This window comes from Cucurbita moschata, unplaced genomic scaffold, assembly GCF_002738365.1.
Source record: "Cucurbita moschata cultivar Rifu unplaced genomic scaffold, Cmos_1.0 Cmo_Scf00001, whole genome shotgun sequence".
Classification (NCBI taxonomy): Eukaryota; Viridiplantae; Streptophyta; class Magnoliopsida; order Cucurbitales; family Cucurbitaceae; genus Cucurbita; species Cucurbita moschata.
Window position 1 is genome coordinate 9,436,620 of NW_019268517.1, and position 14,503 is coordinate 9,451,122.

The 14,503-nt window shown below is 34.3% G+C and overlaps 3 protein-coding genes across 6 annotated transcripts; 1 reads left to right on the forward strand and 2 right to left on the reverse strand.

Moving 5' to 3' along the window:
- Positions 1-2,686: 2,686 nt before the first annotated feature.
- On the forward strand, positions 2,687-6,228 carry LOC111448277 (cytokinin riboside 5'-monophosphate phosphoribohydrolase LOG3-like). Its single transcript, XM_023087764.1, has 7 exons — positions 2,687-3,099; positions 3,406-3,503; positions 3,633-3,663; positions 4,532-4,631; positions 5,376-5,446; positions 5,528-5,671; positions 5,876-6,228. The coding sequence occupies exons 1-7, from the start codon at positions 2,983-2,985 to the stop codon at positions 5,966-5,968; spliced, it is 654 nt and encodes a 217-aa protein (XP_022943532.1). The 5' UTR covers positions 2,687-2,982; the 3' UTR covers positions 5,969-6,228.
- Positions 6,229-6,756: 528 nt separating this feature from the next.
- Positions 6,757-10,481, reverse strand: LOC111450845 (BTB/POZ domain-containing protein At5g03250). 3 transcript variants are annotated; one of them, XM_023091144.1, is made up of 5 exons: positions 9,360-9,808; positions 9,101-9,170; positions 8,502-9,000; positions 7,780-8,426; positions 6,757-7,511 (listed from the first exon to the last, which is right to left on the reverse strand). In XM_023091144.1, exons 1-5 carry the CDS (start codon positions 9,416-9,418, stop codon positions 6,978-6,980), a joined length of 1,809 nt encoding a protein of 602 aa, XP_022946912.1. In that variant the 5' UTR covers positions 9,419-9,808; the 3' UTR covers positions 6,757-6,977. The 3 variants fall into 3 exon arrangements, with proteins under 3 accessions (XP_022946912.1, XP_022946920.1, XP_022946905.1); XM_023091152.1 differs by lacking the exon at positions 9,360-9,808 and adding an exon at positions 10,412-10,481 and having other exon boundaries at positions 7,780-9,000; XM_023091137.1 differs by having other exon boundaries at positions 7,780-9,000.
- Positions 10,295-12,792, reverse strand: LOC111450864. 2 transcript variants are annotated; one of them, XR_002711900.1, is made up of 5 exons: positions 12,607-12,792; positions 12,311-12,422; positions 11,569-11,637; positions 10,557-10,897; positions 10,295-10,479 (listed from the first exon to the last, which is right to left on the reverse strand). XR_002711900.1 is itself a non-coding variant. In XM_023091159.1 (4 exons), the coding sequence occupies exons 1-4, from the start codon at positions 12,729-12,731 to the stop codon at positions 10,817-10,819; spliced, it is 387 nt and encodes a 128-aa protein (XP_022946927.1). In that variant the 5' UTR covers positions 12,732-12,792; the 3' UTR covers positions 10,295-10,816. The 2 variants fall into 2 exon arrangements, 1 of the variants encoding a protein (XP_022946927.1); XM_023091159.1 differs by having other exon boundaries at positions 10,295-10,897.
- Positions 12,793-14,503: the final 1,711 nt, after the last annotated feature.

The following is a 14,503-nucleotide window of genomic DNA, read 5'->3' on the forward strand; positions in this document are numbered from 1 at the left end:
TCTGCTAGCTGTGGATCTGGGTTGTTACAGTCTCCCACTAAGATATGGTTTGAGGATGAACTGAGATGAAAGTTGGTACTTAAAAAGTAAAAACTTTCAGTGGCTCAATCATAAAATTTACGTCGAACAAACCTATGTTGGTTTCTGATAACGGGACGTAGGGGAATTTCGAATCCAATCTTAATCTAAATAAATTTACAATTTAACCTCATAAATGGTTAATTATAAGTATCGTTCTAAACAAATTCTCGAACAATCAAATCTATTTAATTCATGATATGAATTTATGACATTGATCTTAGCTTATATTAAAATTAAATGAGTATACGAAATTATTTTGTTTCTCGTATGTTCTCTATTTGCATGACATTCGGTATGGTAATAAGAAGACCAATAGTAATTATTTGTGACCATATAAATTATTAGAATTCGTTTTCAACAGTATATATTATATGTATTCATATTTTTGTTCTCAATTTGCATGACACCATATAGTAATTATTTGTGGCCATATAAATTATTACCATTCATTTCCACACAATCTTTAATAAATTTTTTGCATCAAAATATATCATTTTTTAAAAATAATTATATAAACATATGAAAGGTAAATTGCAAAGTTAAATAATTTAATTCTTATAATAATCTCTAAGGGTTTAATTAAATTTAATTAATTAATTAAAATAAACCCATACTTTTGTCAGATAATTATAAATTATAATAATAATAAAGTCAGAGACATTTGGTCAAACCAAATAAGTAAAACCATGTCCTAATGTCCACTCAAACCCTTTTTTTTTTAATCTTTCATAATTAAATAAATAAATAAATAATAACGGTTAATAAATATTCGTGGCTTTGTCTTGTTACATATCATTGTTATTTTATTATCGATCATTGTTATTTTATTATCTTAATTTTTTAATTTCATATAATTAAATGTCACGTGATTTTTTCCTTTTTAGAAATTTAATATATATTTTTTTTTTTGGAAAAAATGTAAATTTAAATAAAAAATAAATTTTATGGAGGTTATTTGTTCTGGGGAGAAGGTATTTAGGGTGTTATTTATGGCTCTACGAGCCAGCAGGTCAGGGGCGGGGCCGCCGCAGGGTAGAAACCAAATAAAACAGAATGGAATTAAATAAAATAAATAATAAAAGACTGGGATGCCCCTGGCCTGCCACGTCAAAGGGTGAGAGAATATTTTTTCTCAACAAAAAAAAAAAAAAAAAAAATCTTTTTAATTATTTGTGGAAAGTTAATAATTAAGAAGAAATACAGATGGAGGGAATGAAAGGCCCAAGTGGTAGGGCTCAGTTGTTATTTATTTTACTTAATAATTCTGATAATATTTACGTTAAGTAAATAAATAACGGTTGGGTTCATTTTTCTGACTATCTTGTTCGACTAAATACTAAAGAATGATTCTGATACCAACTGTCACAATTGTGCTCAGCGTGGTTATGATACCAACTGTCACAATTGTGCTCGGTATCTGATCTTAACACACTCACAGCAAATTTTGGGAGGAATCCAATCCCATTAAATTTATTTTATAATCATATTTTTTTCATAAACTATCCTGTTAATTTATGTAAATGATGTTATTTAATTTTTCAAAATTTTTTTAAGGGGTTTTTTTTTTGGAAATTATGAAAACATCTCAACATAAATTAATAAAAGTTATTTTTATTTAAAAAGATATTTGAACTTCAAAATCATTTTAATAAAAAAAAAAATTGAGTTTGGTTATATTTCACGTTGAAATTATAGAACAATTTGTTACAATGTAGGGAAAAAAAGGGTCGTGATCCCACAAGAGGTTCTGGGCGACACACGTGTCACAATATTTGAGAAAAACGGTTGTGATCCTAAAAGAGTGAGCTAACTCAAAAAACCCGTCTTCAGTGTTCTCCATATTATTACATCTATATAGATTGATAAACAAGCAGAATCATTCAATATAACGGGATGAACACGATACCAACGCAAAAATACCCGTTTATCAACGAAAAATAGAGATGATAAGAAAAAATAGCTTTAAATAGCCAATACTATGTGTCAACTAACCTCCTCATAGTGGCAGACTATAGCTGGAGAAGGGAAAGAAAACTAACATAATCAAACCCTAAAATAAAACACAACATCATCTTGCTTCCAACATACCTTAAAAGGGTAAAAATGGAAATCAACAAAAAAAAATTATATTTTTCTCCAAACATATATTTCAAAACGCAAAATAAAATTTTTCATTAAATACAACAAATTTAAAGATTAAATTAATAAGTTAACGATAAAATATAATGGACTAAGAAATCAAAATTTCAAAACTAATCGATGATTTAATTAAATTATATATATATATATAACTTTGAAACATTATATTTTATTTAAATAAGACTTTCTATAAATATTTCAAAATGGTTATTACAGTATAAATAAATTAGTTATATATTTTTGTACTTTAATTTAGTTTTAAAATGATTAAAAATATAGATGTATTTTTGGGATAAAGAAAGTAATTATATATATTATATATATATAATTTAGTTTAATAATATTTTTAATTAAAAAAATAGAGCATGGTAAGAAGCATGAGTTTGGGAAGCGTGCCGGAAAGTACACACGTGCGAGGAGGTATGAAAGATTACTATAAAGAAAGAGAAGGGAATGAAGAAAGCAGAGGGCTGCACCACCACCAGTTACCCCAAATTCCCCACAGAGACTGAGAGAAGCAAGAAAAAAACAACAGAGACTCTCAGTTTTTTCTTCTGTTTTCCTCTTTTTTCTTTTTCCTTTTACGCTTTTTGATTTCGTTCAGTGGCGTTTGTATGTGATTGGGGAGCATACTCAAACACCCAGTAGGAACAGATTGATGCTCTGTTTCTCCGCACCTTTTTCATTCCATTGCTAAACTTTTTAACCGAATCCAACGGAGTGAAACACGGAATAGAAGGTAGAGAATTAGAACTTGCAACAATGGAGGATGTGATTGTGAATCAATCTAAGTTCAGGAGGATTTGTGTGTTCTGTGGTAGCAGTCATGGCAAGAAGAGAAGCTACCAAGATTCTGCCATTGAACTCGCCAACGAATTGGTAACTAATTTTCCCATTTTTCTGTTCGGATCATTATTTGCGCTATAGATTGTTCAACATTACTTCCCTTCATTTGAATGATTTGATGATATAATCCTTTGGTTTTCTCGACTTCCATTGATCTTCGATTCAGATGTCTTCTGACTGTGCACATGAGGTGTTTGTGATAATTCTTGAGCAGGAACTTCACTGTTTTGGCCTAAAACTTACCCCCCCATCTTGCACTGAAATGAAAATACAAACAAAATTATCTTAACCCCATTTCATAAAACTTCCTCAAATGATGATTTTGGTTGTTTTTTTAAGGTTTCAAGGAACATTGATCTGGTGTACGGTGGGGGCAGCATAGGGCTGATGGGTCTGGTCTCGCAAGCTGTTCATGATGGCGGTCGGCATGTCATTGGGTATCCCCCCATTTTTTTTTTACTTTTATCCACTTTGATTGGTCCTTTAAGGTTGTTTTTGTTCTTTTGTTTCTTCACCATTACAAACCTTCGTACTACTGACCTCGTCATGATACTGTTCTTGCGCAGGGTTATACCCAAGACGCTCATGCCTCGAGAGGTATGTCTGTAGCTTAGCAGTGTCATAAAGTCTCCAATCTTTTTCTCTGCTCATTTCGTTATATATCAAAAGAAAGAGACTGTTCTGTTTTTCCTTTATCTGATTTTGCATTTATTTATTCCAACAACTCATTCTTCTCTGTGATACTCTCCCCACTTTCCTCTGCTTTTTAGTTTTTACTAGTTTTTTTGTCATCTTCCTTTTCCTCTCTCTCTCTCTTTCATTTAATAGTTCCTTTTCCGGTACATTCTCCTGTGTGGCTCAAGATCTGCCTTTCTCATAATGCTTGGGTGAGCCTTATCCATGATAATACTGCCCAAATAGTCAGAAGCTTGCGGCTCTCTGAACTTTTTAAAACCATATCAATCTCCATTGATAGATTAAAATATTCAAATGTGTTTTCATTTGTATTCGTTCTCATCTACGACTAATGCGTGATCTCACAATTCACCCTCTTTGATGTCCAATGTACTCGTGGGCAGTTGTTACATTCTCCAATTGATGTAGAACCCCCCAATGTACTCTCCTTCGGAGTCCAGCGTCTTTGTTGGCACACCGATTTGTGTCCACCTTCTTTAGGGCTTGGCCTCCTTATTAGTATATCGCTCGGTTTCTGCCTTCGATATCATTTGGATAGCAAAAATTCACCATTAGTAGATATTGTCCTCTTTAAACTTTTTCTTTCGAACTTTTTGTCAAGGTTTTTAAAAAATATTTCGTTCTCCTTCTTAATCGAGTTGCTACCTCATAATTTTTTTTATTTCATCCTTTTTCCCCATGCAAACCCATCATTTTCTCTCTCCATACAAGCCTTTAAGACCTCTTTCTCTCTCTCTAACCTATTGTATTCCATTATTTCCTTTCACAGCTGACTGGTGAAACTGTAGGGGAAGTGAAGGCAGTGGCAGACATGCATCAAAGAAAGGCAGAGATGTCAAAGCATTCAGATGCTTTTATTGCCTTGCCAGGTGATTATTATACAAAAAAGCCTGACATATCACATTTTCTACTTGCACTGAAAATTCTTGAGCATAATTGCAATCAAAACGTAGTGTTCATATCTCAGCAGCACCCCACCTTTTTACTTCGGCATTCAACAAATGGCCCAAAACTCCATCATGACTCTCCTTCAAAACTTACCTCTTTTTCTCATTTTACTTCACTCATAAGTTACTATCTGACAGTCAGTCAAAGCTCTAAAATGCCCTCTTCCTCTTTATCATCTTCCCTTTTGTTTCCTTCTGTAAATAAAAACATGCAATCGTCATCTTATTCCCCTTTTTTCCCCCATAAATTAACAATATATTGTTTTCTGCTTTCGGTGCCCGTCTTTGTAGCCTTCTTAGTTTCACTTTTTTTTTAGAACAATCTTTGTCACCATCTGCATTAATGGCGCTGTGCATTTATTGCTGCTACGGCCCATCTTCTTCTTCTTACACTAAGCCATGTGATTAATTAAGAAAGCATCATTGACCCATCAATATCACACTGAAAAAGAGAGTTCCTTGAATAATATCATATCAAATGTAGGGTAAAAACAGAGATTTCCTTGATTACCTCTTCCCCTGCCATGTAGAGTAAAAAACACTACTTTGACTCACTTGGCTCAACTGGCCCTTGCTTACTATGCCCCTAATTGCTTGTTTTGGATGGATCATCTGCATGATTTTGCACAAGCAGCTGTAATATTACAACATATGAAATGAATGCAGGTGGCTATGGGACTCTTGAAGAACTACTTGAAGTGATAACCTGGGCGCAGCTTGGGATCCACGACAAGCCAGTGAGTGCTCTTGCTTTTGCTACTTTTTCCAGTGCTGTGATAGTTACTGAATATGAACAAAATGAACACTGAAAACTGTAGGTGGGGCTGTTGAATGTTGATGGATATTACAATTCATTGCTGTCATTTATTGATAAAGCTGTGGAGGAGGGATTCGTCAGTCCAAGTGCGCGTCAAATTATCGTTTCCGCGCCATCAGCGAAGGAGCTAGTGAAGAAGTTGGAGGTATCATCAAATACCAAAACTACAAAACATAGTTTCATGAGTACCATAATATCGATTGTTTCAAGTTTTTGTGTTTAAAATATGATAGCAAATATATTGTTCTTGAGCAAACTTGAGGTAGCTGTTCTAAACTTATATCATCAACAAAAAAGCTCGTGTTTGTGAACTCCATTAATCAAATAAAGAGTTGGTTGTTGTGTGCAGGAGTATGTGCCTTGCCATGAAAGAGTTGCTTCAAAGCTTAGTTGGGAGATAGAGCAGCTTGGCTACCCTCAAAATTGTGATATCTCCAGGTGATTTCTGAACTGAAGAAGATGATGATGATGATGATGATGAATTTTGCAAATGGAGGAGTCTAAGTTTTTTTTTTTTTTTTTTTTTTTTTTTTTTTTTTTTGTAAATTCGTTTATTTCAGTGTCATTGTTTGAAAGGGCTACTACTACATTTAATTGTTGAAACTTTTTATATCCTTGAAAAGCTGTAAGTATAGGATTGTAGCTCTGATGACATTTCCATCTTCAGTGGCAACTTATATATGTATTTTCTACTTTTGGGCTACCTTCATTTCATTACACTTCTTTCTTTCTTTCTTTTTAAGGAACAAAAAGCCATTTTTAGCTTCTTTTGGAAGAGGATGGTTGAATATTCGAAACGGGATTTTTCAAGATAACGATTTGATAGATGGGATTTTGGTGGGAGACGAGTAATATAACTAACTCGAGCTCACCGTTAGTAGATATTGTCTGTTTTGTCTTGTTACATATCGTTGTCAGCCTCACGATTTTAAAACGTGTCTACTATAGAGAATGCCTAGCCCTACACCGACCAGTGTCTCGCGCTGTCCGATGACTCACCACCCCTCCTGGGGGTCCAACATCCTTGTTGGCACACCACTCGATGTCTGACTGTAATACCATTTGTAATAGTCAAAGCCCATTGTTAGTAGATATTGACTGTTTTGGCCCATTACGCACGATCATCTGCTCACGATCTTAAAATACATCTATTAGAGAGAGATTTCCGTTCCCCTTTCCAACCAAATAGGGATCTCAAAACTTCAATAATAAAGGTCAAATTCTTCCATATAACGATTCGATAGAGACTTGGCTTCACTATTTCAAATTATACTAATTTACAACTTCAAAAATCAGTCAAATTTTAGACATTAAAGAATTGACAAGGATGCTCGCTCTAAGAGTATTAGAATCCATGAAGATGGAAACCAAAAATCCAAGCTCAAAATATTCTACAAAAGCTAGAGAATGATTAGTTTTATCCATCTATGAACTAATTCATCTATACTCACTTACTCAACTACTCCATGGCCCACATCACCACTTTCATTGTTTTGTGGAGCACTCGCAGAGGGTGTCTGTTCCTTTACATCATCTGCCTTTGGGATGCAAGGCTGTGATTTTCTTCTGAATCCCAGCTTTTTTGGAAGAAGGCTCCAGCTTTTCTTTGCCTTAACCAGCTTCTCAAGCTCCATTTTCATGCCTACACACTCCCTTTCAAGCTCTGAAACTCTCTCTTTTACATCCTTTCCACCACCCTGTTCTCCATCTTGTGCACTAGACTCCATTGGCCTAGAACAATCGTTCTTAGGAAGTCCTAAGTTTCGACTAGGATGCTGCGAGTTCTCGAGATTGTCCGAAACAAAGAACCAACCAGATATCGACGTGCGGAGTCGAAGCTGCTCGAAGAATAGAACTTGAACAATTACTCGAAGAGGTAGCCTCTCATTCTGCGCTGCATGTGTACTGGCTTCTAAAGAGAGCTTTTGGCAATTCATCAATCTACATAGTTGCTCCCTCTCTGAATCTGAAAGCCAAGGATGAGCCTGAACAAGTTGCAAATACTATCAGCCCACGAAAGTTTCAAAACCGATCTACACTGATATTCTATCCTTCTGCAAAGATCATCAATCATTATTGCATAAGGGGTTTAAGAACATTGATGCCAATATCCACAAGCTATAAACCAGATTACTTTTACTACCCAATTGGATTAAACACAAGGTGAAGAACATGAACACTCAGAATCTAGATGAACTTGACGTAAAAGCAATTGATCTTATGCCTGATGCAAGTGGGGAAAATAGCTCTTACTTTTAGGTACACATCAACGGCATGATAAATTCCATCATCCATTGATCTAGCATAATCAGGGATCACAGCAGCAAGAGAATGAAATTTTGGCAGCTTCAAGTTAACATCTGGAGCTACCTCTGCAAGATATCCATCCACCAGACTTGCCACCATCGTTAAAGGGGTCAGCGTATCCGTTCCACCGACCAACTGTCCCTCTTCGACTATGCAAGGAGAAGATGCAGTTGTAGCATGGTATATATACATGAAATGGTCCAGAATTCTCTGAATGCAATCTATGTCATAAAGAGTCTCCACTGTATACCCCATGTTAGGAATGAGTAAATCAACAAGCAAAGCTTGATCCAATTGACTGCCTATTTTTTTCTCTAGAATTTCCCTACATGATGGACTAGCATGCAAAATCATAGCAGTTCTGAGGAGCCCAATCAGGAAGTTGGTGGTGGTGACACCCTTTACACTCGGTAGCAACCCCACAATTTCCTCAAGCAGGACTCTTTGATCTACTTCAGAATTTGTAGAAATTGTGGCTCCTGAGCCAACATGGTTCATATCATTGAAGCTTGATTGATTATTGATCAAGGGGATATTCTTCTTAGCATAATGTATTAATGATGCAGCTATATTCTCAGCCTTCAATCCTTTAGCTTCAACAGACAAAATGAAAAGCTTATACAGGGGAAATCTAAGAAACGACACGTCCTCGTACCACCAATCCTCACCAGTAGGCTGTGGCTTCGTGGTCGAAGATATCCCATTCCATAGAACTGTCCCATTGGGGCTTTGGGCATTCTCCTGTCCCTTCACAGGCCAATTGAACAATTGTGGGTCTGCACAAGCTTTGACAGCCAAGGAATCAATACATCTTGACACAATGTGTACCTCTTCTGCATATGCACCAACTTCTTCACAAGTTTCAAGAGCTTTTACGGTATCAGTCCAATTGCCAAAGACCTCATTAAGAAAAACCTCTGTTTGAGAAATCAAATTCCCTTCTCCATAGTCTTCAGTCATCTGCAGATATTCTGCAGCACATCTAAGGCTGACTATATTCAAAGAAGTGAGCTCTATTTTAACATCATAGCAAAATTTAGCAACAAGTTCAAAAGCTTTAGCTCCACCAGGAATATCATGAAGTTTCAGAACACGACCGGATCCATCCTCACTGGGAAGCTGTTCTATAAGCTTCTCTAGAAACCCACTTTTCGAAAGCAAAGGAAACTGATGGAAAAACAATTAAGCAATTTACCAAAAAAAAATAAAAAACAAATTCAATCTGTTCATTCAATTGAAAACTCATACAATACGAAAACAAACAGACCTTATGAAGATGAAAAGACATATCCCCAACTTCAACCGCAACATCGCTAGGTAATCCACTAGAGCAAAGCCTAACGAACACCAGACGATACAATCTCAATCATACAACGAGTACTAAAATACAGAGTAATCATTTAACAGAAGCAGAGAGTGAAATTGTAAACCATACGAATCGGCATTAATACAAAATCATAATAAACAGAATGAAGGTTGTGTAATCCAGATCGTGATCGGGAATGGAAATAACAAAAAGGAGTTACCAGGTTTGGCCGTCGCGATGAAATGCTTCCGATTTGATGCCTAATTTCATGGTGGGCATGGGTGGGCATGGGAAGAGAAGGGCTAAAACATGGAGAGAAAGGGGGAAGAGGAAAATGGAGGAAAATGGCGGAAAATGGCGGAAAATGTGGAGGAGGAGAATGTAAGAAATGGGAACATTCCTAGATGATCGTGAAGATGTTTCGATGGAAGGTAGCGAGTCTAAAGCAAACAAAGAACAGAAGTGAGAGTCAAAATCAAAATGGAGCGCTTCCAATGGCTCCTCCTCCTCCTCCTCCTCTTCTACATTTGCGCTTCACTAAGACTCTCCCACCCACATTTACGACATGTCGTCTTTATATCCTCAATTTTTTTTTTTATTTTCTTTCAATTTAATTTCAATATAATTTCACATTCACCAATTTAATCACATAAAATTTTTTAATAAGACCCCACTTTATAATATCAAAAAAAAAAAATTGAATTTCTAATTAAAAAGAAATATCAATAATTTGATTTTATGCAATAAAATAGATTTTGAAATCAAATTATTGTTTTCTATGTATTTTTAAACATTTATACAACATAAAACAAAAATTAGAAGGTTATATATATATATATATATATAAATATAATTTAGTCTTTTGATTTTATAAAATAATTAAAAAAAAATATTACACTTACCTCTAACAATGTGAGGAAAAGAAATTTAATCCAACTGCTACTACACTGTTTCTAATTTTAGTTATAAGTTATAGTGATTAATGTTAATTAATGGTTTAATCCTCCATTTCATATATAAAATTATTCTAATTACATTGGCCAATTAACTATCTCAAAATCATTAATCACTTCGAGAACAGTAAAAACTTTTTAACTGCGGGCTGTTTCCTTTTGAATTTAATCCTTCAAAATATAATTTACTCCAAGAAACACAAACACAGATCTTCGGAAGAATTTTCGTAGTCTGATTTGGTTTCTAAGTAGGGGGGAAAAGAGTAAACTTTTACTACATACACTTGATTCAAGAAAAAGAAACCTCCCTCTTTGTTACCTTTATTTCACAGCTTTGCTTATGGCTACAAATAGGGAAGCTCCATCCTTTTCTTTCCTGCAATCCCTCTACCAACATTCCCGTGCGCATTCAGACTTGAGAATCTAATTATCGGACGACCTTACTCGAAACTTGAGGATCTTACCTTTCTCCTGAGCTTTGTTGAGTTTAAGTGTAACAGCCCATCGCTAACAGATGTTGACGTTACATTAAAAAGCAAGAGAAAGTCAGTGGTGAATTGAAGAATCGCCTCTCCTCTAGAGTCCAGGTAAACCCTTTCATTATTTGCCGATAACAAAGAGAAATACGCATCGACCTTCATAAGTTCATCATTTGGTACTTGTTATAGACATTTTAGAATTCAAATTCGGTATTAGTATTCGTTACGGTGTTTGTTGACCAGCTCTACTGAGAACCACACCTCGACTTCTCGGCCTCTAGCCTTAGCTGTAAGGCATCCACTTCCTTACGGAGAGCAGCGTTTTCCTGAAAATTACATACATGTTTAAGGGGTCAAAACCATATATACATACAGATACAAGCCAAATTTTAGTTCTCGAGACGATGGATAGATAAATGTTTAGATTTCTGCGATTCCTTTTTGACTGCGGTTACTGAATACCAAAAACAGATTACACAAAATCCTAGTTTTTTGAGAACGAGTTGAGGGAGTAGGCATTCTTTCTGGAGAAGAGGTAATCCATTTATTGGGGGTTATCAGGACCAATGCTACGAGCTTCCGGAATACCATGGGATGTCAAGTTGATCATGTTGAGTGTTATGACGAATTTGATTGGGAAGTTCCAGTGAAGGGAGAGTCAATAAATTAGTTCGTTATTTAGTCAAACTTGGTGAGATGACGGAATCCAGCAAAATGATTCAACAAGCTTTAGAAGGAATTACAGGGGACCTTCTTTTGATCAAGGACAGTCTCCGGCCGGAATGGAATGACTTTGACTATCGATTCATTAGTCAAAAACCTTCACCACCGAACAATAGCATTTCTTTGCATGTATGTGATATTAGGCAAGGATTTCTTAAGTCATTTCCTAAGTTTTATATTTCCTAAGTTTTTGTAATAAATATTAAGTAGACAACATACTACTCAGTTAAGATACTCGAAAATCGATAACTACATAGTTATATCAAGGAGTTACCTCTTGCAAATTTGTCAACTTCTGATTGATTCTAGCAACATCTCCTACCTTCTCAAAAGATTCCTTAAGCTGTAAATCATATAGAGCTTGATCAGTGATCATCAAATACATACAAAAAAAAAAACTTTCTACCGCGTGGGGTTTGTTAAATAATCCCTAAACTCGATAGTTCAAATCAACGAGTTACGAAACATTTAATCTTTCACATACTCTTTTTAACACTCTTCTCACTCGAAGATTTCAAAATTGGGTGAGATTCAACGAGTGACTACCATTATTAATAGGAAAGAAAATCATATGACAAAGTTTGAATGCAAACCTTCGTGCTCTAGTACTATGTTAAATTATCCTATAAACAAAAACTTGAGCTAATATGTCACTTAAACCAGTTACTTGAAACAGCAACGTAATGCAAATAAGAGATCAACAATATGAGAAAGATTTCATCATCCACTGCCAAGAACAGAGAGTTACTTGTTCTATACACAAGCATTTCTAATTTCGCATTTAACAAGTTCTTCGACGGTTGGCAATGCAAAAATGTTTTGAATCTCTTGATTGACAATCCGTAGATCATAGGAGCAGCAACAATAATAAAAAAAATTCAAGCATACCCCCCTCAAACGACAGGTCTCAGAAAAGTAATAAACAAATCATGCCAAAATATAAATTCAATGCAGTGAGGAAAAAACTCCACTGAATTTATCGATCTTCATGGAAACTTAACCCTAAAGATGCTGACCTTATTTAGCTCACTGTTACAACTTTTGGCTCTGTCTAGTTCGTGATCATACATACGACGCCATTCCGCAGATTCATCCATTGCCTCGCGGTTCGCAAGGTCGAACTGCCTCCTAAATAATCCATTAACGATCAATTTAAATCTAACCGATATAATAATCTTACTGCATTTCACATTTCGAAATCCCGAAAACACAGATTAACCGGAATCAGTACCATGTCCTAAATTTTTCATACAAATTTCCGTAATCATAGCCTACAAAACGAGAAAAACAAACCAAAATGTAAGATCCAGACCTGAGCAGTTCGGCTTCATCGGTAGACATGGAATAATCTATGGTCCAAAGCCTCATGTACACCACCAATCCTAAGAACATCGCCGCAGCCAAACCTACCAAGATTTGCTTCCGATTTCTCCCCATGTCCCTCTCTGTAAGGTCAATGGCCGATGAATTGACGGCGACAACCTCGAAGGTGAAGGCCGGAGGAAACTTCTCTCTGAAGGCAGACTAGTGTGCGGTTAGCCCATCATGATTGGGCTCAAATGTCTAACCCGGCCCACTAAGGCCCAATTTTCATTTTTGTCCATACGTAATTATTTCGAATTTAATATTTTAGTATTAATTAATAATATATAGTATGACTGAAATATAAAACGGCCAACTGCCAAGTTATAACGACTCCCTAACCGCTTGTTTTTTTTTTAACTATAATATAATTTAAATTTACTATAATATATCTTAATCTCTATCTTAATCTTAATCTTAATTAATTAAGCAAAAATAAAACTATTTTTAAACATTTTAATAAAAAATTTAGTAAAAAATAATTGTAAATATATTGTTAAATTTAATTATAGCCGGATATTTGAATATGATGGTTAAATTATTAAAATGGGTCGATGTCAGACCTACCACGTATCCCATTTTTTTTTGTTGCATTTCAATCGACTAATTTATCGTTTTTTTCGTATCCATAAAGTTTATATAAATCATGGATGTGATATATAAATTATAATTCTAGGATATATGACCATTCATCTGGAACTTTTGATATCTATTTTTTTTATTAAGTTAATTATGAAATTGTAAAACTCTTAAATATTTTTTATTACGTGGATTTATTGAATTTTTTTTTTCTTTTTTTATTTGCATATTATTGCCATTATCCTTTTCTTTTTTTCTTTTCCCACTTTTTTTTTTTTGGGAGTGTTTGGATGCTTTTTCACGTTTCCAAATCTCCATGTGGATTCTTATTCCGGACAGGAATATCTTATTCCACTAGAGGAGCAATATTCTGGCTGCTTCCAATTACGAACTATTCTCTATGGTCCCTCTTGTTCCCCTTTAGTGCCAACTTTCAAACCAAATTATATATCTTATTCTTACCATTTATATTCATAGGTGAAACTTTTTTTATTAAAATTTTATAAATATAATTAATATTTTAGTTTTAATATTTTTTATTACAATTTATATTGTCGGTAGCATAAAAGGTTATTAGTGTAATTTTAAACCGTACGTCGTCACGTGGCTTATGGGAGGATTGAGTATCATGTCCAATAAATAACCAAACTGTCTATAATATATCCGTCTCACGGTGTAACCGTTACAAAATTGACTTATTTCTTTTAAATAATTGCGCGTTTCTAACCCTTTATGAAAATTAGTTCACACCTTCACTTTTTAATTCTACTGAGAAATTAAAAAAAAAAAATAATAATAATTTAAAATATCCACACTTTTTTGGCAAATCAAAAGTTGCCACGTGGAAATTTTAATTTACATTTAGTTTTAAATTTAAGACATAATAAACACCCTCCGAGTGGACCAAGTTTTATTATTTGTTTTAAATATATTTCTACAAAATTCTTATTATTTTAAATATTGATAAATTGATAGAATTAAAATAATTAGAAAATTCTAAAAATAAATTTTAATTAAAAAGGATAACTTGATTGGGCAAGCAAGAAAAGATATTAATTATTTTACTCAAAGAATTGCTCTAGCTTGTCCATTGCTTTCTCACCGACTCCCATTTCAATTAATTAAAAAAATTTAATTAATCTATTTTTCTAAGCAATTAAATTGCATTAATAATTATAATTTAATACTAAATGGGTTGCTTAGTCGTTAAGCATCCGAATTTAAGTATTTAAACTTGGAGATAATTATGTTTAATGGAAGTTTCCAGA

Excerpts from the sequence above, each read along its gene's own strand:
- LOC111448277 (XM_023087764.1), top strand. The coding sequence starts at position 2,983 with ATGGAGGATGTGATTGTGAATCAATCTAAGTTCAGGAGGATTTGTGTG. Across the intron at positions 3,504-3,632 it reads GGCGGTCGGCATGTCATTGG|GGTTATACCCAAGACGCTCA; the intron begins GTATCCCCCCAT and ends GTTCTTGCGCAG. Across the intron at positions 4,632-5,375 it reads TGCTTTTATTGCCTTGCCAG|GTGGCTATGGGACTCTTGAA; the intron begins GTGATTATTATA and ends AAATGAATGCAG.
- LOC111450845 (XM_023091137.1), bottom strand. The coding sequence starts at position 9,418 with ATGCCCACCATGAAATTAGGCATCAAATCGGAAGCATTTCATCGCGAC. Across the intron at positions 9,001-9,100 it reads TGTCTTTTCATCTTCATAAG|TTTCCTTTGCTTTCGAAAAG; the intron begins GTCTGTTTGTTT and ends TTTTTCCATCAG. Across the intron at positions 7,512-7,779 it reads CCGTTGATGTGTACCTAAAA|GCTCATCCTTGGCTTTCAGA; the intron begins GTAAGAGCTATT and ends CAACTTGTTCAG.
- LOC111450864 (XM_023091159.1), bottom strand. The coding sequence starts at position 12,731 with ATGGGGAGAAATCGGAAGCAAATCTTGGTAGGTTTGGCTGCGGCGATG. Across the intron at positions 12,423-12,606 it reads GATGAAGCCGAACTGCTCAG|GAGGCAGTTCGACCTTGCGA; the intron begins GTCTGGATCTTA and ends TGGATTATTTAG. Across the intron at positions 10,898-11,568 it reads AGTTGACAAATTTGCAAGAG|GAAAACGCTGCTCTCCGTAA; the intron begins GTAACTCCTTGA and ends TGTAATTTTCAG.